Genomic DNA, 25,500 nt, shown 5'->3' with positions numbered 1-25,500 from the left:
CCTTAACCCCCATCCTGGAGGGACAGGGCCTTCTCTGTCGCTGCCCCCACCCTCTGGAACTCTCTCCCCCAACACCTCAGATTCTCTCCCTCACTCACCAAATTCAAATCCGGACTCAAAACACACCTTTTTACAAAGGCTTTTAAACTAGAATTGATTGATTTTTTTCTTGTTTTGTTTTATTTTGCTGCCTTGCTCTTCTTTGCTTTTTTTTTTGCACTGTTTTCCTTTGCTTTTCTATTGTATAATTTACTTATTTTCCTGTAAAGCGCTTGGAGAATCTTTTAAAGCGCTTTTATAAATAAAATGTATCATTATTATTATTATTATTATTATTATTTGTTTTTGTCAGACTCAGTTTTTGTGTCTCAAGTTGAGCTCAGATGGAGCAAAGAAAGAGCCTGAGCTCATCTTTTCATGAACATTTATAGTGCCCTGCAAAATTAACATTTCAATGTGATTGTCCACAAACTTACAATTCTCATTCAAACATTTGAACCTCTTGCAAGATCAGCTATTTAGATGTGAAATGATCTCTTCTTTGACTTCACAAAATGGTCCTTCCTTTACAAGTCTGTTTGGAACAAAACAACTTCACAAAGATTTAGTGGATTTGAGAGAAATTGCAAAAGGTAGAGATTTCATATCTCCAGGTATGACAGACCATTTATTTAAAATATGGGCCGCAAAAGGGCTGACCAGATTTAGCCAGATTATTACAATTAAAGGGGTGGATTATTTTGGGCACTGGTGGCCTAGCGGTCTAAGCACCCCGCATACAGAGGCTACAGTCCTCGTCGCAGGGGTCGCTGGTTTGATTCCTGGCCAGTCGACCATTTCCTGCATGTCTTCCCCCGCTCACTACTCTCCACATTTCCTGTCTCTCTTCAGCTGTCCTGTCAAATAAAGGCAAAAAATATATTTTAAAAAAGAGAAGAAAATGAGCCATTAATGAAATCTCTCATTTAAGTCTCAAATAAGACTCATGTCATGGTCTCAACTATTTCTCCTAGTGAATTTTAGGAGAAACTAATGAGAACAATTTGAAACTTGAATGAGGCTGAAGGGAGAATCTCAATTTTGTCTCCAGAGACTTAGAAGAGAAAGCCTTGAGCAGTAAAATTGTCCTACTTGGTTTGTCTGGAAAATGAATAGCGTCTGAATGTGACCTAAGGTTACAACAGATTCAAAAGAAAAAAACAACATTCAAACATAATTTGTACAATTAATAGCAAAAAGAAGCAGGTGCTTATAGATAAATGCTCACTGCAAACAGGCTTAGTCTTTCTCTGTATTACACCCTCTCTCTGTGGAACCAATAACCCTCATTGGACTTTTTTCTCCACCAGTTATTTATCACAAAGCCCAGCACCGTTTCTAACCACACACATAAATCACCGGTTTGCTGTTTAGGGTTGTACCACTTATTTATTATTTGTTGGCTCTTCCTGTGTGTCGGGGCCGGACTGATCAGGGTTGTAGCTAATCTCTGAAACACACTGAGTTCATTACAGTATGTTCAGATGCTTTAACAGTAGATTGCTGTTGCTATTAGAGCATACAGCCTTGCAGCGGGCAGCCACAGTGCCACTAATGATCACTTAATAGCTTTTTAATGTTGCAGCCTGCACCTTGTGCCTGGCTGTGTGCTGAGTGGCGGATCAGCAGAAGTATGTGTGTGAGGTGACAGACCGTGCGTGAGTTTTCTGTACACATGTGCAGATGCCCATTTAAATTCCTATATGCATCTCTCTGTGTTTTTTTTTTATCACCCACAGCCAGGCTCTGTGCAGCAACACATTTCCCTCTGACACACTGAGGAGCACATCCACTCCATTCCAGCAGAGAGGGGAACTTTATCAGTGTTTCGCCTTCAGCCTGAGGACACAAACACACCACATGTCTGCCATTTGGCATAACCCTCCTACACACAAGACTCACTCTGTTTCATTCTTCTTTAATCCTGCTGGGAGCGAAGTGACACACAGGCTGCTGAATGTTTATGTCATCTGAACATGTGAAAGAAGAGATATTTGCTGCAGAAACAGATTTCATTTCATCTCTGTTGCTTCCTTTCTTCTGTCCCTGGATACTAGATGTGTGTGTGTGTGTGTGTGTGTGTGTGTGTGTGTGTGTGTGTGTGTGTGTGTGTGTGTGTGTGTGTGTGTGTGTGTGTTTACTATTTCAACAAGTACTGACTGTGACACGCTGCTCTCAAACACATGAAAGCAGTTCAAGCTTGCAGTGCACATGAATTTTTAAAACTCTGAAGACACATATTGAGAAGAAATGTTTGTGTTTGTGCCTAAAATATAGTAAGTAAAGAAACACCTTGCAATGAACTATCCACAAACAGAAACCTCAGTCACTGATACCCCCAGTGTCCAATTCAGTCTGATAACCTCCAGCTACACCAACAGCACTAAACCTGGATGAATTATTGAGTTTACACCATACTAGATTTATACATACAGTCTTGTCTTGAATAACTAGGAGCTAATATGTGGTATTTTTGGTCTGTAACCAGTATGGAGAAAATTAAAAAATATCAGAGGAAAGAGGGATGTTGGGGATATTTAAGTTATCAATCTTGCAACCATCCATTTTTCAAGTCTATATGTTTTGCACATTCTTTCACAGCAATACAAAATAAATGCACCTACTAGATCTGATGCATAAATGTTACTACCCGGCTGTGTTAAATACGTCTGATTGGTCGAAACCCCATAACAACTTTTATTAATTCCTAACATCAAAACGCAAGGGACAACCTGATCCCAAATGTAATATCAAATCAATCTGTTTCTGAAGAGCTGTTTTGAGACCAATCGTCGGCGGCAGCCATATTGCTTCTGTCCAGCCAGTGTGGCGTAAAGAGGCGGAGTTTAAGACGCCAAGCCAACAGCTACAGTGTTCCTGCAGTCAGCTGTGCCTCTCATTGGAAGACCCGTAATCTTAAAGGTGACATATCATGCAAAATCAACTTTTTAATGGTTCTCTACCTGAAATATGTGTCCCTGTCTACAAACCCCCTGAAAGTGAAAAAGAATCCATTCTGCCCCTGTTCTGATTTCTCCACCTTTCTGTAAATGTGTGCTGAAACCAGCCGTTTCAGTTTTCAGTGTTTTTCATACGTCACAACGCCATCCGGTCTGTAACAGGAAGTCAGAGCTCGGAGCTTGTTCAGCCCATAGACTGTATAAAATACAACTCAACCCCTCCTCCGTTTTTCATTCCCTGCACACGTGTGTGCTAACAAGGAGCTTAGGAGGGAGGCATGCAAGTTGTAGGCTGTCTTAATAAACACAAAGGTCGGTTTTACTCCCCACGTCTGCAGATTTGAAGATCTAGTGGATGATTTTTATTTTTCATGGAAAAGTGCTAGCGCTAGTTAGCATAGCCACATAGCTACATGTTCGTCGCTGTGTACCAAGACACACGTCGACATACTGACAAATAAAACAACAAGAAACACTAAATCTGTGACCAATGGTTCAGAAAGGTCCTGCTGCAGGCGCCTCTCCGTCAGGATCAGATTCTGGATCAGAACAAGCAGCATTTTGTTTTATTTCATTTCTTCACATGATTGCAGTTGACGCATTCATTAGATAATTCAAACTCAAGCTAGATATGTGTGTTAATTATATGGTTATATTCCATTTTATTTTCTCTTCACGATTCTTTAATTACTACTTTGAATCTACATTTTTTTTCTTATCTTATAACTATTATTTCTCTTATTTTGATTATCATTGCTCTATTCAGCTACTTACCTGCTTACTCATTAGAAGTACATATGTACAATTATTTTATTTAACATTATTATCTTTTATATTTATTTATTTGTGTGTGTGTATACATGTGTGCATGTATGTATATAGTTATTATTACATTTTATGAATGTATATATTATTATTATTTTTTTTTTTTTTGTATGTGTATATATATGCTTTCATATGACTATGTTTAAAACATGAAAATATGTTTGAAATACTGGACCTGTATTGTAAAGCTTGCATTTTGCCAATAAAAAACAAATCTTGAGATATTTTAGAACTTTTTGGTAAAAACTCAACTCGTGGTGTTTGGAGGAAGAAGAATGCTGAGTTGCATCCCAAGAACACCATACCTACTGTGAAGCATGGGGGGGGGGGGGGGGGGACCTCATGCTTTGGGGCTGTTTTTCTGCAAAGGGGACAGGATGACTGATCCGTGTTAAGGGAAGAATGAACGGGGCCATGTATCGTGAGATTTTAAGCCAAAACCTCCTTCCATCAGTGAGAGCATTGAAGATGGAACGTGGCTGGGTCTTTCAGCATGACAATGATCCCAAACACACCGCTCGGGCAACGAAGGAGTGGCTCCGTAAAAAGCATTTCATGGTCCTGGAGTGGCCTAGCCAGTCTCCAGACCTCAACCCCATAGAACATTTGTGGAGGGAGTTGAAAGTCCGTGTTGCCCAGCGACAGCCCCAAAACATCACTGCTCTAGAGGAGATCTGCATGGAGGAATGGGTCAACATACCAGCTACAGTGTGTGCAAACCTGGTGAAGACTTACAGGAAACGTTTGACCTCTGTCATTGCCAACAAAGGTTATGTTACAAAGTATTGAGTTGAACTTTTGTTATTGAACAAATACTTATTTTCCACCATAATTTACAAATAAATTCTTTAAAAATCCTACAATGTGATTTCCTGGATTTTTTTTTTCTCATTTTGTCTCTCATAGTTGAAGTGTACCTCTGATGAAAATCACAGACCTCTCTCATCTTTCTAAGTGTGAGAACTTGCAAAATCAGTGGCTGACTAAATACTTTTTTGCTCCACTGTATGTGTGAGGAAAAGGGATGGACAGAAGACAAGAGGAGATAGATTAAAAGTACAGATGCTGGTCCAAACTTGTCTTTTTCCATTATATCCATTATAATCACATGAGAATATATTACAGTGAGTTGGTGTGTTTTGGTGTTTCAGGCTTAAGTGTTCAGCTAGTATGGTGGTGCATGTTGGCGATAATCCTCAAATTTATAACAGGTTATATATAGAACAAAATCTGTGATCTCACATTGTTTTACTTGAAAACAAATCTTGAAAAAAAAGATATTGAGCATTATTTGAAACTAATACATACAAATAGTTGGTTCATTTTTGGTCTCAACGGCTCCTCCTACATTGTAAACCTGTTTAGATCTAATAAAGTGAAAGAAAGAAGAAGAAAAAAAAAAAAAGAATAGAATCCACACCACTGTGTAGAAAAATCCAAATGATGATAATTAGACAATAAATGAAAATGCTAATCCATGACCAAAAACCATTTCTAAATTAATTGCCATTTCCTGCTATGTTCAAACCAAACAAATCAAAGTAATCAGTAAATCTACATGATAATGCATCATTATAAGAAGTAGAAACAGTCTAAGAGGCTACATTTTACTGCTTTTTTTTAATCTTAGAGTAAGATGGATTGTAGTAACTGATCCATAATTTATCATTCTGTCAGCTTTATATGTCACGCCAACCTTACCCATCAAATTAACCATAAAACAAGGTTTATTGTTTCAGGCCATAGGAATTAAAATGACTTCATGGCTGCTGTGTTGCCCTCAGAATGATGACAGGTTTTGATGTTCATAGTCAGATTTTGGCAGTGTTGGTGCTCTTCAGTGTCTGTGTGGAAGGACACAAAAGGAAATCTCTGCGGAGCGAACAAGCACATAAAAGCATTTATGGTGATGGAATGTATTACGGATATTAAATATGCATCTGCTCCCGCCTCATTAAGGCTCTGTGGCACGAACACACTCTCACAAAGGTCTGTGATCAACAGCCATTTGCTAATATGGAGAGAAACAGGGTATCAATATTTAAAGAGGGGGGTGAGGCTGGATAGAGACACATTCACACCCTCGGGGGAGTAATGAAGAAGTGTTTGGGACAGGGAAGACGAGCTGTGTGTGTGTGTGTGTGTGTGTGTGTGTGTGTACAGTGGGGCAAAAAAGTATTTAGTCAGCCACTGATTTTGCAAGTTCTCCCACTTAGAAAGATGAGAGAGGTATGTAATTTTCATCAGAGGTACACTTCAACTATGAGAGACAAAATGAGGAAAAAAAATCCAGGAAATCACATTGTAGGATTTTTAAAGAATTAATTTGTAAATTATGGTGGAAAATAAGTATTTGGTCACCCACAAACAAGCAAGATTTCTGGCTCTCACAGACCTGTAACTTCTTCTTTAAGAAGCTCTTCTGTCCTCCACTCGTTACCTGTATTAATGGCTCCTGTTTGAACTGGTTATCTGTATAAAAGACACCTGTCCACAGCCTCAAACAGTCAGACTCCAAACTCAACCATGGCCAAGACCAAAGAGCTGTCCAAGGACACCAGGAAGAAAATTGTGGACCTGCACCAGGCTGGGAAGAGTGAATCTACAATAGGCAAGCAGGTTGGTGTGAATAAATCAACTGTGGGAGCAATTGTAAGAAAATGGAAGACATACAAGACCATTGATAATCTCCCTTGATCTGGGGCCCCACGCAAGATCTCATCCCGTGGGGTCAAAATGATCATGAGAACGGTGAGCAAAAATCCCAGAACTACACAGAGAGACCTGATGAATGACCTGCAGAGAGCTGGGACCAAAGTAACAAAGGCTACCATCAGTAACACACTACGCCGAGAGGGACTCAAATCCTGCAGCGCCAGGCATGTCCCCCTGCTTAAGCCAGTACATGTCCAGGCCCGTCTGAAGTTTGCCAGAGAGCATATGGATGATCCAGAAGAGGATTGGGAGAATATCATGTGGTCAGATGAAACCGAAATAGAACTTTTTGGTAAAAACTCAACTCGTGGTGTTTGGAGGAAGAAGAATGCTGAGTTGCATCCCAAGAACACCATACCTACTGTGAAGCATGGGGGTGGAAACTTCATGCTTTGGGGCTGTTTTTCTGCAAAGGGGACAGGACGACTGATCCGTGTTAAGGGAAGAATGAACGGGGCCATGTGTCGTGAGATTTTAACCTCCAAAACCTCCTTCCATCAGTGAGGGCATTGAAGATGGAACGTGGCTGGGTCTTCCAGCATGACAATGATCCCAAACACACCGCTCGGGCAACGAAGGAGTGGCTCCGTAAAAAGCATTTCAAGGTCCTGGAGTGGCCTAGCCAGTCTCCAGACCTCAACCCCAGAGAAAATTTGTGGAGGGAGTTGAAAGTCCGTGTTGCCCAGCGACAGCCCCAAAACATCCCTGCTCTAGAGGAGATCTGCATGGAGGAATGGGCCAAAATACCAGCTACAGTGTGTGCAAACCTGGTGAAGACTTACAGGAAACGTTTGACCTCTGTCATTGCCAACAAAGGTTATGTTACAAAGTATTGAGTTGAACTTTTGTTATTGAACAAATACTTATTTTCCACCATAATTTACAAATAAATTCTTTAAAAATCCTACAATGTGATTTCCTGGATATTTTTTCTTCTCATTTTGTCTCTCATAGTTGAAGTGTACCTCTGATGAAAGTTACAGACCTCTCTCATCTTTCTAAGTGGGAGAACTTGCAAAATCAGTGGCTGACTAAATACTTTTTTGCCCCACTGTATGTGAGAGGAAAAGGGATGGACAGAAGACAAAAGGAGATAGTTTAAAAGTACAGATGATGGTCCAAACTTGTCTTTTTCCATTATATCCATTATAATCACATGAGAATATATTACAGTGAGTTGGTGTGTTTTGGTGTTTCAGGCTTAAGTCTTCAGCTAGTATGGTGGTGCATGTTGGCGATAATCCTCAAATTTATAACAGGTTATATATAGAACAAAATCTGTGATCTCACATTGTTTTACTTGTGTGAGTCTACAAATAGCAAATGTTTTTCTCAAGATTAATTCCTTTTCTTGCTCACTTTAAAGCCACACGACTTGTTGCTCTACAGCATTTAACAGAGATTGCTTCTCTGTGTACGTGAGAAGAATGGGGCAGCAGCAATTTATCCTCTCCACTTCAACCTGCTTCAGGGTTTTTCCATTTGCTACATTTAATATTTTATTTATCTCACTTGTCCTCTCTGCGCGTTCACTGGAGGAAAACGTGTTGCCTCGCGCTCTGTAGCAAATGTGGCGGCTGCTGCTTTTCTAATGGAGTGCACAATGTGAAGTGAAATTTAGAAGCATCAAAGACAGCAGGTGAAAGCACAAAGAGAGGCAATGAGTCAACGCAGATTTGTGGTTTCCCTGATTATGTTAATGCACAAAAAAAAGATCAAAATAGATCGCATGAAAGAGAGAAGTGCCAAAACCTGGAGCCACACCTGAACATACAAATTATCACTAGGGATTGGAATTGATAAGATTTTACTGAAACCAACGCCATATTGGTGTTCATTTTAGAATTAATTTTAAGATTTTAATGTTTGTTTTTAAGTCACTGCATGGTCTGGCACCTCAGTATATCTCTGATCGCATAAACATCTACACCCCCTCCAGTGCACTGAGGTCTGCTGATCAGAGGCGTGCCAAAAAGCCGACAAAAGACAAGGGGAGACCAAGCTTTTTCAGTGGTAGCTCCTAAATTGTGGAACGAGCTAACCACCCAAGTTAAAATTGCCCCCACCCTGGAAACTTTTAAATCACATCTTAAAACTCACTTTTACTCCCTGTCTTTTAATACAGCATGAGAGTTTATGTTGGTCTCTGTTTGTCTTTTAAAGGTGACATATCATGCAAAATGGACTTTTTAATGGTTCTCTACCTGAAATATGTGTCCCTGTCTACAAACCCCCCGAGAAAGAAAAGAATCCATTCTGCCCCTGTTTTGATTTCTCCACCTTTCTGTAAATGTGTGTGAAACCAGCCGTTTCAGACTTCAGTGTTTTTGTTACGTAACAACAATATCCGGTTTGTCATGGAGTCACAGAGCTCGGAGCTTGTTCAGCCCATAGACTGTATAAAATAATACTGAATCCCTCCTCCGTTTTTCATTACCTGCACACATGTGTGCTAACAAGGAGCTTAGGAGGGAGGCATGCTAGTTGTAGGCTGTCTTAATAAACACAAAGGTCGGTTTTACGCCCCATGTCTGCAGATTTGAAGATCTAGTGGATGATTTTTATTTATCATGGATAACTGCTAGCGCTAGTTAGCATAGCTACATAGCTACATGTTGTAGCTGTAGCTGTGTACCAAGACACACGTCTACATACTGACAAATAAAACAACAAGAAACAGAATCTGTGACCAATCCTTCAGAAAAGGTCCCGCTGCCTTTCTGGCAGAGGTCGGTTTTACTCCCCACGTCTGCAGATTTGAAGATCTAGTGGATGATTTTTATTTGTCATGGATAAGTGCTAGCGCTAATTAGCATAGCCACATAGCTACATGTTCATAGCCGTAGCTGTAGCTGTGTACCAAGACACACGTCGACATACTGTCAAATAAAACAACAAGAAACACTAAATCTGTGACCAATCCTTCAGAAAGGTCCTGCTGCAGGCGCCTCTCCGTCAGGATCAGATTCTGGATCAGATTCAGAGGGTTGAAGTAACGTGATCTCTGAGCAGCCGTGTATATTCAGCCAACATGTAAACATTAGATCAACGTGCTGGACAGCCGAGGCACATCCACTTCCTGAGGGGGCGTGGTCAGAGAGAAAACAGAGTGTTCTGAGCAGGACTGAAGAAGAGGGCTTTTCAGGCAGACCAAAATCTGATTTCAAAGTGTTTTTTGAGCATAAACTTTAAAGACATGTTTTGGGGACCTCTTAGACCAATATATATTGATGAAAAAAGCGTGATATGTCACCTTTAAAGTCACTGTCCAAAATAACACTGAGGTTCCTTGCAAAAGGGTGACAGTACAACTTAAGGGTGCCAATGGCGCTATCAGAGCCATTCAACAGATTTTGTTGGCCAAATAAAATAATCTCTGTTTTGTTCCAACCAGTCTACTGTTGAACCTGACAACGGGCAAACGGTTAGAACTCTGGATAGCTGTGTTGGAGCTCAGCGCTGTTACATCTTGTAACTTCTGACAAGTGTTCACACATGTTCCTGTAGAGTTCAGGCAGAGTGGTCTCAGAAAAATATAAGGGTTATGGCAAGCTGTAGTCACTCCAATCACTCATTTTCAAAAAATTGGAATATCTGCTCATCTAAAAAAAATGAATCCAAGAACCTTCTTCTGATGCTTTCAAACCCTCACAGGGAAATACAAAGTTCCCTGCTTCATTTCTTGTGCCTCTTTCTTTGTCGTGTTATTTGTGTTGTATTTTGCTTTTTGCTACCATCACTCCTCAAAAAGGTATATTGTAGGAAGCTGTGAAAGTCATTGGGGTAATAATACCTCCTGATTGGCCACGGTTACATGATGTTTTTTAATTCTGAATTAATAATTCAGAATTAAATAATTCCGAATTAAAGTATTCTCCTTCGTGTTTACATGGAAATAGTAATTCCGAACTGAGGTTTACATGGAAAACACGTTTAATTGTTTTTATTCAGGTCCTCTTAACGTCTGGGGGTTGGGAAGGGTTCTGATTGGACAGGGGCGGGCGTGACGTATTTACGTTTACCGGAAGAAAACAGACTCCAGTTCCTGCTTCTTTCATTTTTGGTTACAACATGGAAGACCACACAATAAGTACAAATGTCGCTTTGATTTTGACTATAGTTGTTAAAAAGCAGCTCGACACAAACGTACTGCTTCACTTTCATCAGCTGAGGAGGAGAAGAGAGATAGAGGACCGGAGAAGGGAGGCGGAAGACCGGACTGTGGCGATTCAAAGCCGGTGAGTGCAACGGCTGCTCTACCTCAGCCTGAAATATGAGCCCGCCAGCGCGGAGTATGTGCGTCATCGCGACAGGACAAGGGAACGAGCATGCGCAGAACGACCGTAATTAATTCAAAGCGGAATGAACGTATACATGACAGAGGAATTATTCAATTCGGATTTAAAATCAGAATAAACCAGACACTTACATCGGATTTAAGTTTAATTCGGAATTATCATTTTCATTCTGAATTAGGTGTTTACATGGTCATTTTAAATCTTTTTAAAGAGGATTTTATTCTTAATTTGGAATTAAAGATGAATTAAAAGTCTCATGTAAACATAGCCAATGTTTAGCCTTGGTTGTTAGCTCCCTCCATGCTTAAATGGCTCTACCTGGTAAAATGCACAGGCACGCTGATGACGATGTAGTTTATGTATGTGTTGTAAACAAAGAATAGTGTCAAACTGGATTGAATAGAATTATCCCATAGATCGGCCCATTGTCCCCGATTCCTCATTTAGCTGTTTAAGTCAATATCCAAATGATATCCAGTGCCAGGATTATCCCCCCCTCCCTACTACAGACTCTATGCTGAACATTTCCAGTGGCTGTAAGTGGCCCAAAGACAAAGTCTGTAAAGCAATCCAGCTGCTTAATTTGTACCAGCATTTTCTTGTGATGTTCCCTTATCTGGAAAGTGAGAGGGAACACAGACAAATGCTTCAGGCAAAATTACTCTCCTCTGCTCCCACTCTCCTCTGTGCACATATCCTGTTAGATATCCTGTAGGGGAAAAAAACAAGAAGTCCCACAAGGACACGTTTGAGTTATTTTTGCAGTAGAAAGCTAGTGTTGAACTGGGATTCAGTTCATCCTTGGATTCGACAATGAAAAATAACTGCTGATGTGCAGCAGAAGGCTGTCAGCATTGTCAGGAAATTGCAGACATGAAATTAAAAAGATATTCTTATCAAAAGACCTCACTGTGAGTATCCACTTGAGGTTTCAACATCTAGATTGTATCAGTGGCGGCTGGCCAATAGGGGCGCTAGGGCGCTGCTCCACCACCCACCACAAGACATTTAAAAAAAAAAAAAAAAAAAAAGATTAAATAATAAAATAATATTCTGAACTGTATGTATATATATTTTAAAATGAGCAAGATTAATATTGTATACTTAAATAATTATTAGTAAAGCTGTTTCGTTCATCTGTGTTGTCTGATTGGTGACGTATGTTCCCCATGGGTTTCCCCCATAGACTGGTTTTCTCCGGTTTTCCTCCGGGGCGCAGAAATCTTTGGCCATAGACTCTCGTTAAAAGTTGTACATGCGCAGTAGCTCCTCTTCAATACAAGAGATAGGGCCATGTCGGGGCGCACCTTCCCTGCGCCCAGAGCTGAATGCAGCTTGATTTACATACCACCACCCTCCTGTCATGGGGCTGACGTCACAGCCGTCTGTCATCAAGCGCGGCTGATTGACAGCTCGAGCCGTGGGAGTAGGAGACGATCGGACAGAGACGCAAAATGGAGGGAGAGAAAGTAAATAACTCAGTGAAGTCACTCAAAACATCACCTTTTGAGAGGAGAACATACCAGGAGAAGCTCCACGTGAAAGAGCGTGGACCTGATCAGCCGAACATCAACATTAATCATCAGTCCAAAGACAGAGGGAGACAATACACCCGGTCTTTTTCCAGGACCTGGTTTAGCAACAAGGCTAACTACATGCAGTGATGCTAATGCGTTAGTCTGCTTTCCCTGCCTCCTTTTCCAAACATCAGGATCTGACCCAGCATGGATTAAGACAGGTATTACTGATTTAAAGAACTTTTCAGAAAAGTTAAACTGTCAGGAATAATAATGCTATTATTTGACAGATTATTTGTTAACAAGCATTATACACAGTGTAACAGTGCCCTCTGCTGGAGAGCATGTAATGTCATTACTACACACACATTAATTGGTGATGCATGAATAATATCTACACCTCTTTAAATAAGTACTGAGACAATGATTAGCTTACACAGCTTATACAAATGGTAAACAGAAATCTTATTAATCAATGATCTACTGAAGCTATTTAGCCTACTGCACCAGTGGCAGCATGAATACTACAGTCACGAGACACCATCACCATGGTCACTTATCTATTACAGGTGATGCAGCAAGACAATCAAATGAATCTTGCTGAATCTGAGAGGTGCTTCTCAACACTGAAGAGAATCAAGACCTTCCTCAGGAACACAATGTCACAGGATCGTCTCAATGCATTGGCCATGCTCTCTATGGAGAAGAAACTTGTCAAAAGCATCGCTGACTTTAACCATAGAGTTATTGAGAAATGTATTTCTCTCAAGGAAAGAAGAGCAAAATTTATGTACAAAAGTTAGAACAGTACATGACATTATAATGTTGCTTTTGCTGTTTTCGTGTATGTAAATACACTGGTGTGATACCCCAGACATTTACCAAAAAAGCAAGCAAACATGTACTATTTTGGAGTTATAGCCCCCCCTGGAGAAAACTCCACCAGCCGCCACTGGATTGTATCTGTTGCTGTGTGAGAGATTATGAACTTCAGAGGGAATTCAAGCTCACACTAAATGAGCTGTGTTATTTGAAATATATCAAATAAGGTGAAAAATAAAAGCTTAATAACACGCCAATGATTCAGCCAGACTCTTTCAGATGAATAAAGAGCACATAAAAAAAGTGCATGGATGTTATCTCCCCCTGTTGAGTTATCCATGTAGATTTGTATCAGGATTGATTGTGTCTTGTTTTAGATGAGATGGGCTACATTGGGCAGAAATCTAAGACGTTGGCTAATCGTCTTTGACCTTTATTTTGAAGCCTCTTTTTATATGTCTCAGTCTCACAGAGAAGGTGCTTTGGATTTCTTGATTATGTTTCAAGTGGGAGTTCATCAAATTGATGTAAGCCAATGTTTTCATATTCATGGTGTTGAGATGGCTGCAAAAAAACTTTGAATAAGAAGCAAACAAAGTTGGAGAAATGTTTGAATACACTCAAATTGATTACTTTACTGCATGCCTCATAAACCTGATCCCATAGGAGGACAGTCTTTTCCCAATTACCATTTCTCCTCCTCAAGCTCTCAGGCTGTTTTTGGCCAGATGCTTTTGACTGCTGTGGAAGTCTGTTCATTGGAATGATAACACATGTTTTTCTTGTCTCCTGCATCAAGTTGTTGAATCTGAAATGACCTTTAGCTTGACACTGATTTAAAGTGAGTCCATTAATGTGTCAGGTCCAGAGTTCAGGGTCATACAGCATGGGAGATTTGATGCAATATTCATACTGAATTTGTTTCTGAGTAACAGTCTTCTTTAAGAAATACATGGTTGAAGTGAAGAAATAGTCTGAGCACATAACTCCCTGTAAAACTGCCTCATTCTTAGATGTTGCATTTATATAAGTAACATTTAAAGGTGACATATCATGCAAAATGGACTTTTTAATGGTTCTCTACCTGAAATATGTGTCCCTGTCTACAAACCCCCCAAGAATGAAAAAAATCCATTCTGCCCCTGTTTTGATTTCTCCACCTTTCTGTAAATGTGTGTGAAACGAATATCCAATCGATTCTCCGCCGAAACACTAGAGGGCAGTGTGGTCTCTCTGATAGCCGGCCGCCTGCTTCCGGTCCTCTACGATCTCTGTTTACTTTTCCACAGAGATTCAGAGCGTGTTATGTTAATCTACAGCTGATACATGTTGCTGTTTATCATACAGACATGATTACATGAAGAATAGAGAGGAGGAGATGAAATACACGGCCGATGTGCGGCCGATGTCCGGGATCCCGGAAGTGCTGTAAATGCGGGAAGACAAAGCCACCGAGCGGACCAATCACAGGGCTTGCGGTCCGCGTCGGCTCTACGGGGAGTTACATTTTAGAGGAGGTGCACGTCAGCTACGTGCGTAGGCCTCGGCGTAGGTACGGGAGCTACGCGGACCCCCGGCGTAGGGTACGCCATTGATTCAACGCAGAAGTATAAATCAGCCTTTAGGACCAAGGGAGAGGTTCCGGTGGCTGGTGGTGAGGCTTTCAGCAGAGTGTCTGCCCCCTGGTGGCTGGCTGCAGTATAGGTCAAAAAATCTGTCTCCTCCATTCATTTGAATGGGGGAGCAGTCAAACTTTAAAAAATAAATACACGTGGTACGAATGTTTCTCACATCCATATCCTGGGGTTATATGTATTTGACTGTTTTGTGTCCAAGGCCTCTTTTTCCTGAAAAGTTTCTTTTTCGTTAGTTATTAGAGTTTAAAAAACTGAGTTTTACTTCCTGTTTCCTTTGATTCACAGCCACCGTAGAGGGAAACTTCAAAGGACACACAGCGTCTTGTGACATCACGCTGTAGGGCGGAGCTTGTTACAGTGGCTTCACAGGCTCTGGCTGCACAATGGCGGTGCCCAGGAGCGGGATTTTTTGGCTTCAGAACCGTACAACGGGAAGAGGCGGAGCAACGCTGTCCATTTTTATTTACAGTCTATGTTTGGGACAGGGGAGAGTGCCACTGCAGCACCCGCTGCTCATTTAGAATGATACATGCTTTCATTTCAGAGTCTCCAAAAGTCTCCAATAACACCAGAGAAAGTCGCTAGATTTGTCGCTAGTCGCTTTCTTGAAAAAGAGTCGCTAGAGGGGTCTGAAAACTCGCTAAAAACAGCAACAAAGTTGCTAAGTTGGCAACACTGCTTGCTGGACAGTGTTGTATGCAGGGGTGTAGTGTTAGTGTTAGTAGTTAGTGGATCATCTTATAGTGTTCTAAAAAGTCTTTGTGAATCTCAACCGGATTATACAAACAGCAAGTCATCTATTTTCTCAATTTGAGAAAAAAAGTCCCTGAAAAAAAGCGACGTTCAGGCATGCTCCATCAGCACTATGATTTTATGTGACCCCCAGAGGACAAATTTGAAATAGTAGTTATTGAAAAATTGCAGTTAATGTCTTCTCTGTAATTTTTTAACTTTGCAAAGTAATTCCACGGGCCAGATTGGAACCTCTGGCGGGCTGGTTTTGACCCGCTGGCCGCATGTTTGACACCCCTGCTCAACAGGCTACACCAAAACTAATCTGCATTCTTTGAAAAACACATAACCCCACTTTAGAGCTTCAGAAAGGAAGGTATTTTGTTATCCAGGGTTTGTTTTCTCTGCCATCTTCCCTTGCAGCGTGCCACTTTAACAAGTCATAAAAAGGTGATCTTTGCTACCAACGCTTATTATTTCATGGTATCTAGCTATTTCAAATAACCTCGGTTTATGAACTGTGGCTACTCGTCTTTAATCATTATCCTAATGATGTTCAACTCCTGAACTGAAACAAACTTTTAAAAGGTATGCAAGCAGCAAAAATCCTTCAACTTTTTAAGCCCCTCAAATAAAAAGTCATTGCAGAATATGAGCCACAGTGGAGCTGTTTCTTTACACTGTAGATAACTCTTTGGACATCTTCATTATCCAGCTCCCGAAATTAATTATAATAATAATACATTTTATGTATATAGCACCTTTTAAAAACATGTTTACAAAGTGCTTTACAGAGTGCAAGACATGAGTGAGCGAGTGAAAACAAAAACAATAAAGTGCATGACAAAGGTAAGGAGAGCTAAAATGAGTGAAGTAAATACAATAATAAAAACCATGCAGAAATTAAAAAGTCAGTGATGAGTTAAGAAGTAAAAGCACATTTGAAAAAGTGTTTTTAAAAGAGATTTAAAGGTGACATATCATGCAAAATGGACTTTTTAATGGTTCTCTACCTGAAATATGTGTCCCTGTCTACAAACCCCCCGAGAATGAAAAGAATCCATTCTGCCCCTGTTCTGATTTCTACACCTTTCTGTAAATGTGTGTGAAACCAGCCGTTTCAGACTTCAGTGTTTTTGTTACGTAACAACAATATCCGGTCTGTCACGGAGTCAGAGCTCGGAGCTTGTTCAGCCCATAGACTGTATAAAATACAACTCAACCCCTCCTCTGTTTTTCATTACCTGCACACATGTGTGCTAACAAGGAGCTCAGGAGGGAGGCATGCTAGTTGTAGGCTGTCTTAATAAACACAAAGGTCGGTTTTACTCCCCACGTCTGCAGATTTGAAGATCTAGTGGATGATTTTTATTTATCATGGATAAATGCTAGCGCTAGTTAGCATAGCCACATAGCTACATGTCGTAGCTGTAGCTGTGTACCAAGACACACGTCAACATACTGACAAAAAACAAACAAACAAGTAACACAGAATCTGTGACCAATCCTTCAGAAAAGGTCCCGCTGCCTTTCTGGCAGAGATCGGTTTTACTCCCCACGTCTGCAGATTTGAAGATCTAGTGTCTGATTTTTATTTGTCATGGATAAGTGCTAGCGCTAATTAGCATAGCCACATAGCTACATGTTCATAGCTGTAGCTGTAGCTGTGTACCAAGACACACGTCGACATACTGACAAATAAAACAACAAGAAACACTAAATCTGTGACCAATCCTTCAGAAAGGTCCTGCTGTAGAGGTCGGTTTTACTCCCCAGGCCTGCAGATTTGAAGATCTAGTAGATGATTTTTATTTATCATGGATAAGTGCTAGCGCTAGTTAGCATAGCCACATAGCTGCATGTTCGTAGCTGTGTACCAAGACACACGTCAACATGCTGACAAATAAAACAACAAGAAACACTAAATCTGTGACCAATCCTTCAGAAAGGTCCTGCTGCAGGCGCCTCTCCGTCAGGATCAGATTCAGAGGGTTGAAGTAACGTGATCTGTGAGCAGCCGTGTATATTCAGCCAACATGTAAACATTAGATCAACGTGCTGGACAGCCGAGGCACATCCACTTCCTGAGGGGGCGTGGTCAGAGGGAAAACAGAGTGTTCTGAGTAGGACTGAAGAAGAGGGTTTTTCAGGCAGACCAAAATCTGATTTGAAAGTGTTTTTTTGAGCATAACCTTTAAAGACATGTTTTAGGGACCTCTTAGACCAATATATTTTGATGAAAAAAGCGTGATATGTCACCTTTAAAAGAGGACAAGGATTGCCTGATCTCCTTGCCTAGTCTTGAGAATTCCAAGGGTATGAGGTCCTTTTTGTAATCTTGTCACAACTCTCAGACAAATTTACTGACTTAGTTTTTTTTTTTTTTTTAACAACGTCCCCATCAAATTAGATATAATACTGTTATTAAAAAATAAGGAACTAGCAAGAAGCATTTCTGCAACTTTAAAATCCAAAAAAGGCTGGCTTTAAATTAAACTGTTTTTCTGTGACGATAATAACAAGTCTCTTTGTTTCCCTGAAAGAATCAACGTGTAACCATTAGTTGGAGACTGACAATAAGGAGACTATCTGGTTATATTGAATACTTAAATTGTATTTAATTTCCATTATATTTCAGTGCAGCACACAAAGTTCTTTATAGTCTCCTTCCAAGCATACACAAAGCCCATACCTCTGGTCTGACACCATCCCCACATTTCTGCTCTGGCGAGTCTCTTTGTCAGTTTTATAAAGTCATTAAAAAGTTCATGTTTCACTTTCTTATAACAGCAGGGGGACCACTTGTGGAAACAGTGGTATAAGTATGCTACAATCAACCCGTTCGCCCACATTAAAGGGGGAACGTCACTCATCAATCAATGTCTGAGGCCACTGATGCTAATGCAAGCTCTAATTTTTATACTGTTATATTGTAAGGAGTTGGGTTATATAAGGAGGCTCTAGTGTGTCATGAGGTAACCCCTTCAACCCCGCCTAAAAACTATGAATTTTAAAGAGGTGAGAGTTGGAGCAGACCTGCAGCTTTCAGGGAGTGTGTTCCAGATATGTGGAGCATAACGACTAAACGCTGCTTCACCATGTTTCCTTCTGACTCTAGGGACTGAAAGCAGACCAGTACCTGATGACCTCAGAGGTCCAGGTGGTTCATAAAGTAGGCGCAGATCAGCCTAAACCATTCAGTGCTTTATAAACCATCAGCAGGATTTTAAAGTCTATTCTCTGACAGACAGGAAGCCAGTGTAGAGATCTAAGAACTGGAGTGATGTGGTCTACTTTTTTGGTCCTTGTTAGGACTCGAGCAGCAGCATTCTGTATGAGCTGCAGCCGTCTGATGGACTTTTTAGGGAGTCCTGTAAAGACCCCGTTACAGTAGTCTAGTCTGCTAAAGATAAATGCATGGACCAGTTTTTCTGCATCCTGCTGAGACATAAGTCCTTTAATCCTTGATATGTTCTTAAAGTGATAGTAGGCTGACTGCGTAATTGTCTTAATGTGGCTGCTGAAATTAAGGTCTGAGTCTAAGACTACACCAAGGTTTCTGACTTGGTTTGAACATTTCATTTGACCTTTGAACTAAAATTCATTAGTTCAATGGTCTCATACTTTTCACTTTTTTAACAACAATTTTCCAACTTCTATTTAGAAACAAATCTGGAAATTCCCTTTATACAGGCTTTAAGGAGAGAACAAAAACACACCCTCACATTGAGTCAAATATTGAACTCCATGACTCAATGACTCCTGCATGCTCACGTGTTTCCTGTATTTCTACTTGAATGCTACCTGACACATTAGTTTAAGCACTCTGGCTTTGTCAAAGCACTCGCCTGCACATTATAGATTAGTAGTGATGGACCTGCTGTTAGGTCTGGCAGGTCGGAGAAGGAGGTTAAGAGACATTAAGAATTTATGAACTGACATTACTCATCATTCTCCATTTGTAACATACTCTAAGAAGAAGACAGTAGTGACCAACATCAGATTTCAAAGTGTTTTTTTGAGCAATACACTTTAAAGACATGTTTTGGGGACCTCTTAGACCAATATATTTTCATGAAAAAGAGCACAATATGTCACCTTTAAAACAATGTCTTATTGTTATGATTTACTACAACTGGTGCCCCACCCCACCACTAGGCCATTGGTGGTCGGGCCCCTGCAGAGTGGCACCCCTACTGCCGGGTGTGTCCTTTATTTTCTGCTTGGAAGGTGGCACCCCTAGCTATTAGGGGTGCAACAATACGTGTATCTGTATCGAACCGTTCGATACAGTGGTCACGGTTTGGTCCGCCCTATGAACCGAACGATACGCAATTTTATATTTATTTGATCAACTTCTGACGAGGCGCTCTGTGCTGAAAGTTCAGTGGATCTGCGCTCGACTCCTCCGGGCTGCATTGTCGAGCGCAGGTCCACTGAACTGCGCGCTCCTCCCTCATTCATTCAGTCCAAGCTGGTCACGTTTGTTTTAACTGTGCTTCATCTGGAAAAATATATTTCACCATACGACGGTCTGCTGGGTTCACATGTTCACGTATGTGTGTGTGAGCGCGCGCCCGAACGAGAGGGAAGCACGAGTGTCCGCTTTGGTTGCAGAGCAGAGTTGTTCCATGGTCCTCTAGTGATGCTAGTCTGGGTGATGTGGTTTTAAAGTTCGTATATGCATTACTTGTGGTCTTATACTGCATGATGTGTAAGACTTCAGCCTGATACCGGACAGTGTTTTCCCTGCCGTTATATCGGGGGCGCACCCACCGGGTCCTGCCCCCCCCTGGAAGTCAAAGCAGAAGTGATTTAAGGTTCCCTCTCTCATAGCTCAGGTCTACACCTTGTTCTTTTATTTAACAGACTAAATATCCTTATGTTATTTATCTGATTTACATGATGGGATGTCATTTCTGTCTCTACATGGTCGCGCGTTCACAATTCTCCTCTGCCCTCCATCGCGCACGGCAGATGCGCACGCAGACAGACAGACAGACAGACAGACAGACGGACGGACAGACGGACACACACACACACACACACGCAACCCCCCCATGTACAGCAGAACATGTGTCAGGTATAGCTGCCCCTGATACATTTAATTTAATTTAAAAACTGCTTTTGAGCTGAAACAAATGTTGGTAATATCAATACACTACAAGTAAAAAAAGTCATGGAAATTTCTCTTTTTCTGTATCGAAAACGTATCGAACCGAACCGAACCGTGGATTTTGTGTATCGTTGCACCCCTACTAGCTATGTCCTCTCACAAGTTGCTTCCCATGTGTTTTGGTCATTTGATTACTGCAACAGCTGCCTTCTGGGGTTAATAACACTGTGAAAGTAGTCCAAGACACGTGAGTCAGGCTGAGCTCATAGAGGACATAAAGTTTTCCAAATCTGACTAAAACTGCAAAGCTAACAGAGAGAGTCCGTGTCTCCATACTTGCTTGCTCTTGTGCAGCAATCACTTCATTGCAGGTGGAATTGAGTGCAATAAATTATTTCTCAGCTTGAGCTGGGCTTCCATGTTAATAAGGTTGTGCTTGTATTTAAATCAAGACAGGTAGTTAAAAAGAATGTGAATGAGGGAGTAAATATATGTATTGTATGCTTGGTGTGTGTGTGTGTGTCTTCCACAAGCCACATGGGACGACAAGGTCAGGCAGGGCTGCCTTTTAATTAACCAACGCTTGGTCTCACCCCATTATCAGCCGAGCTGCTCTTATAGCTGAGAGCTGCACACAGGGCGTGAAATTATCTTCTATTGATTTACTTCACTGTTTTTGTATCTATTCCTATCTTACTGATACTTTTTCTCTCTCGCTTCCACACATACACACACACACACACACACACACACACACACACACACACACGTTCATATCAGTGTTTCACTCCATCTTGTCGCTGCTCATTTGTTCTTTCATTTTCATTGTGCTATATTTCTTTCTCCCTCCCCCCTCCCTCTCTGCCTTTCTCTCTCAGCGATGTTTGCTCTGTTGCACTCTCTTGCTTTCAATATCTTCCTCTGATCTGCATGCTGGGAGATCAGTGAGGCATTCAGTGCTTTTCACCACAGTGGCAGCTGAGAAGACAGTCTGCACTCACCCCATCATGTTCCTGAGCTATTTCATTAGACAGGGACACCCCGCAGAATGAAAGAATCACTTTTTTCTTCTAAGAAGTGTTTGTGTGAGGAAGAGTGGTTTTTAAGGTTAGTAGATAATGTGATAGGTAGATAAGATATGCAGATGGATATTTCTGATATGATCTAGTCTTAAGTATCTACTGCACATATGGTCTAAGTCTTAGACCATATGTGCAGTAGATGCAGTAGTTTTGTCAAAAGATTCAGACTAATGTGAGATGAGATTTTATTTTGGTCTAAGTATTTGTATCATTGAGTCTTTAATGAAGTTTGAAAGACTTCTATTTCATATATTGCACTGCCTCTTTAAGGTTGCTCAGGGTGATATGGTTTGAGTTTAAGTAAATGTGTCACGAGTCCGATGTGCTGTTGTCCTATGTTGATGAAGGGTCATTAAAGGCATCACGACGCACCACAGAAGTTGTCCCATGCTCTTTCTTCCCCACAGCCCTTAAGTATCATTAATGAAGTTTTAAGTTAACACTGTTAAAGCTGGGGTTGGTAATCAGATTTAGATACACTTTTTGTTATACTGGTTAAAATGATCTTTATGTCCTGATGGTAATCAATACATAATGTGTTCCTAAAAAAGAGGTAACAAAAGCTGCTATCTACAGCCGGAGTAAACCTGGGAAAACACCAACCAATCACTTTTTGGGGTCCAAAATTTTAAACCAATGAAATCCCGTCCTGCCGTTCTGTCCGCCTCCTGTGCGTACATTTCCCTGTTATTCACTCCCCGTCCCCTGCCTCTGCTTCCCCTGACTCTACTGACTGCCCCTCTCGCTCCACCTCGGGCCTGTCCCCTCTGACCCGATGAGGTGCTTTGCTCAGGACTGTAGTCCGGATCAGAGTCTAAAAAGCTCTCACCACGGGGGCTCTGACAAGCAGAAGAATTAATGACATTTAGTAAGTCCTACAGAAAATGTAGATGTATTGTAGCGTCCGTCTGATTCGTGAACACGTTGATCTTTAATAACCGGTCACTGTCGGCCGTGATCACGCCGACCAACAAAGCAACAATCAATTGGGGGCGGCAGTAGCTCAGGCCATAGGGACTTGACTTGGGAACCGAAGGGTCGCTGGTTCGAGTCCCAGTATGGACGAAGTTTGGCAAGTGGACTGGTGGCTGGAGAGGTGCTGGTTCACTTACCTGGGTACTGCCGAGGTGCCCTTGAGCAAGGCACTGAACCCCCAACTTGGGGTGCACTGGCTGATGGCAGCATCCTCACTCTGACATCTCTCCCTAAGTGCATGTTCACTGCATGTGTGTGCTTGATTGTATGTATATAGCAAAAACTGTATGTCCAAAAAATAACAAAAAATTGAATTTCCCCCCTGGGGATTAATAAAGTACGTTTCTTTCTTTCTTCTTCTTAATGTTTGAATGAATGAAGAACTTCTCCTCTTGTCTCTCCTCTCTCCCGCTCACACACTCTACACCTCTCCTGATGCCTTCACTGACTGTCAACACTGTAGGAATTAAGAACATCTACACTGAACACGTTTAACAAACAAATAATTATAATTATCTTGCCATATTATTATTACATTATGTTATATTACATTGTTATTCTAGCTACAACTCATGGTCATATTACATACCATATTATTTTTATTTATTGCTTATTTGTCATTACCAACTATAATCGCACCATGTCAACCTGTCACTACTGAATTTTTTTTAATACTGCCTGTAATTACTGCTATTTAATCTAAATTCCATTTGTAACATTGTATATACCTAAATTATATTCTAGCTTTATTTATCTATTGTTATTTTTACTTATTTTATTTCATTTTATTTTATTTTTATTTTTATTTTTACTCATTGAAACTACTTTCTTGATTGTACTTATGTCTGGGTTGCTGTAACAACTGAATTTCCTCCCCGGGGATCAATAAAGTAATATCTTATCTTATCTTAAACAGTAGAGCTGTTACAGTATTATATGTGTGTTATAACTTTTCTCCTGATATCGTGTCACCGGTACAACTGGATAATGCTAGCATGACAGTTGTGAGTGCTAACAGCAGCCATGTTTGTTTGTGTCTTTAACTTTCACTATGAGAATGTTTTGGTGAGGACCGGTTTTGAATCAGTCACCATCATATGGTCATGAGTCGTTTTGGAGGAGCTCCAAGGGGAAGGGGGGGAGGGGTTAGACGGAGTCCTGAAGACATGCTATATTCAAATTCATGCTAGTTTTCCAAGACTACCCACCCCAGCTTTAAAGTTTAACAGGTCTGAAGAGATTAAACAAGTTACAGCGTTACACTAAGACCAAATATGAAATAGCTGCCAAAAAGTTACACAGTTCACACTGTTGACTGCTCAACAAGTATTCTCTGCCAGCAATGTTTAAGACTTTAGAGAGATTTCAGTGTTGAAGTTCACTAAAGCTGTCTGGTGATGGTGAATTATTCAAAAAACAGGTCTCAACTAAAAGACTTTTTCAGCCATATAAGTAGTGTTGGATTACCTCTCCAAGCAGGCAAAACAAAATCAAGACGTTTCCGTTGTCTTCTGTTGTGCACCCACACTTTATTCTCCCCTCCTAGCATCCATTCAGCTCAATACACTTTATGTACAAAGCCTGTTTAACCAGGCTTTGCTGACAGATGTTTGCTCATTAATGTGTGTTTGGCAGCGAAGATTATTACGGCTTACTCACTCGACAATTGCTCAGCTCCTCAGCAGACAGGATGATGGTGCCACACTTCTTCCCTGGGATCCCTCTGTAGATGGAGCACAGAGAGAGAAAACAATAAAAAGCTCTGCAGGATTAAAGGAAACAAATCTCCTGTTTGTCCCAACGTTAGTGATCGATAATGACCGGGGAATTAGTCCTCCTGATTACAATCAACAAGCAAAAATCCATTACCTTGACATTTCTGCAGTGTGTTCTGTTTTCATAATAACATAATCAAAGAATAAGTTTGTTTAGAAAATGTTAAACCAATTAGTTACTCGAAACAGTTATGTGCTGTACCTCCCAGGGATTTATCTTTTCTTGCTTCAACTCCTACTTTTTTACTTTCTACTTAAAGGTGACATATCATGCTCTTTTTCATGAAAATATATTGGTCTAAGAGGTCCCCAAAACATGTCTTTAAAGTTTATTGCTCAAAAAAACACTTTGAAATCAGATTCTGGTCTGCCTGTAAACCCCTCTTTTTCAGCCCTGCTCAGAACAGGCTGTTTTCTGTGTCTGTGCCTTTAAATGAGAATGAGCTCTCTGACCACGCCCCCTCATGAAGTGGGTGTGGCCTCGACTCTCCAGCATGTTGATCTAATGTTTACATGTTGGCTGCTCACATACCCGGGTTACTTCAACCCTCTGAATCTGATCTAGAATCTGATCCTGATGGAGAGGCGCCTGCAGCAGGACCTTTCTGAACCATTGGTCACAGATTTAGTGTTTCTTGTTATTTTATTTGTCAGCATGTCGACGTGTGTCTTGGTACACAGCGACCTCCTATGTTTGTAAAAGCGTCTTGAGATAACGTTTGTTGTGATTTGGCGCTATACAAATAAAGGTTGATTGATTGACTAGAATAAACAGTTTCTGAGTGTTACCTCAACCAAGTGAATAGACTGATGTAATAGCTTGACAAAATGTAGCTCTAGCGAGTTACAGGAAGTTCAGACAGGAAGACTATAAAGCAATCACAGCAGTTGTTTAACTCTCTCTCTCTTATCCAATAGCTCAGCCGCTTCCAGCTGCACGCTCCAGAGCTGTCATTGGTTAATCAGCAGCGGCGTCATCCAATAGCTCAGTGGCACGCCCTTATCGT

The 25,500-nt window shown here is 40.9% G+C and overlaps 1 protein-coding gene across 1 annotated transcript in view; it reads right to left on the bottom strand.

Annotated features, from left to right (window-relative positions):
* Positions 1 to 25,500, bottom strand: part of cpne5b (copine Vb) — a 256,605-nt gene that overhangs the window by 76,933 nt on the left and 154,172 nt on the right. Inside the window, exon 7 of the mRNA XM_034700261.1 lies at positions 24,378 to 24,441. Within this exon, the coding sequence (XP_034556152.1) occupies positions 24,378 to 24,441 (64 nt within the window). The remainder of the gene's footprint in view (positions 1 to 24,377; positions 24,442 to 25,500) is intronic.

The sequence above is a fragment of the Notolabrus celidotus genome, chromosome 1 (genome assembly GCF_009762535.1).
Source record: "Notolabrus celidotus isolate fNotCel1 chromosome 1, fNotCel1.pri, whole genome shotgun sequence".
NCBI classification, from domain to species: Eukaryota; Metazoa; Chordata; class Actinopteri; order Labriformes; family Labridae; genus Notolabrus; species Notolabrus celidotus.
Note: the sequence above shows the minus strand (reverse complement) of the source record. Positions and strands in the feature narration are given on the sequence as shown.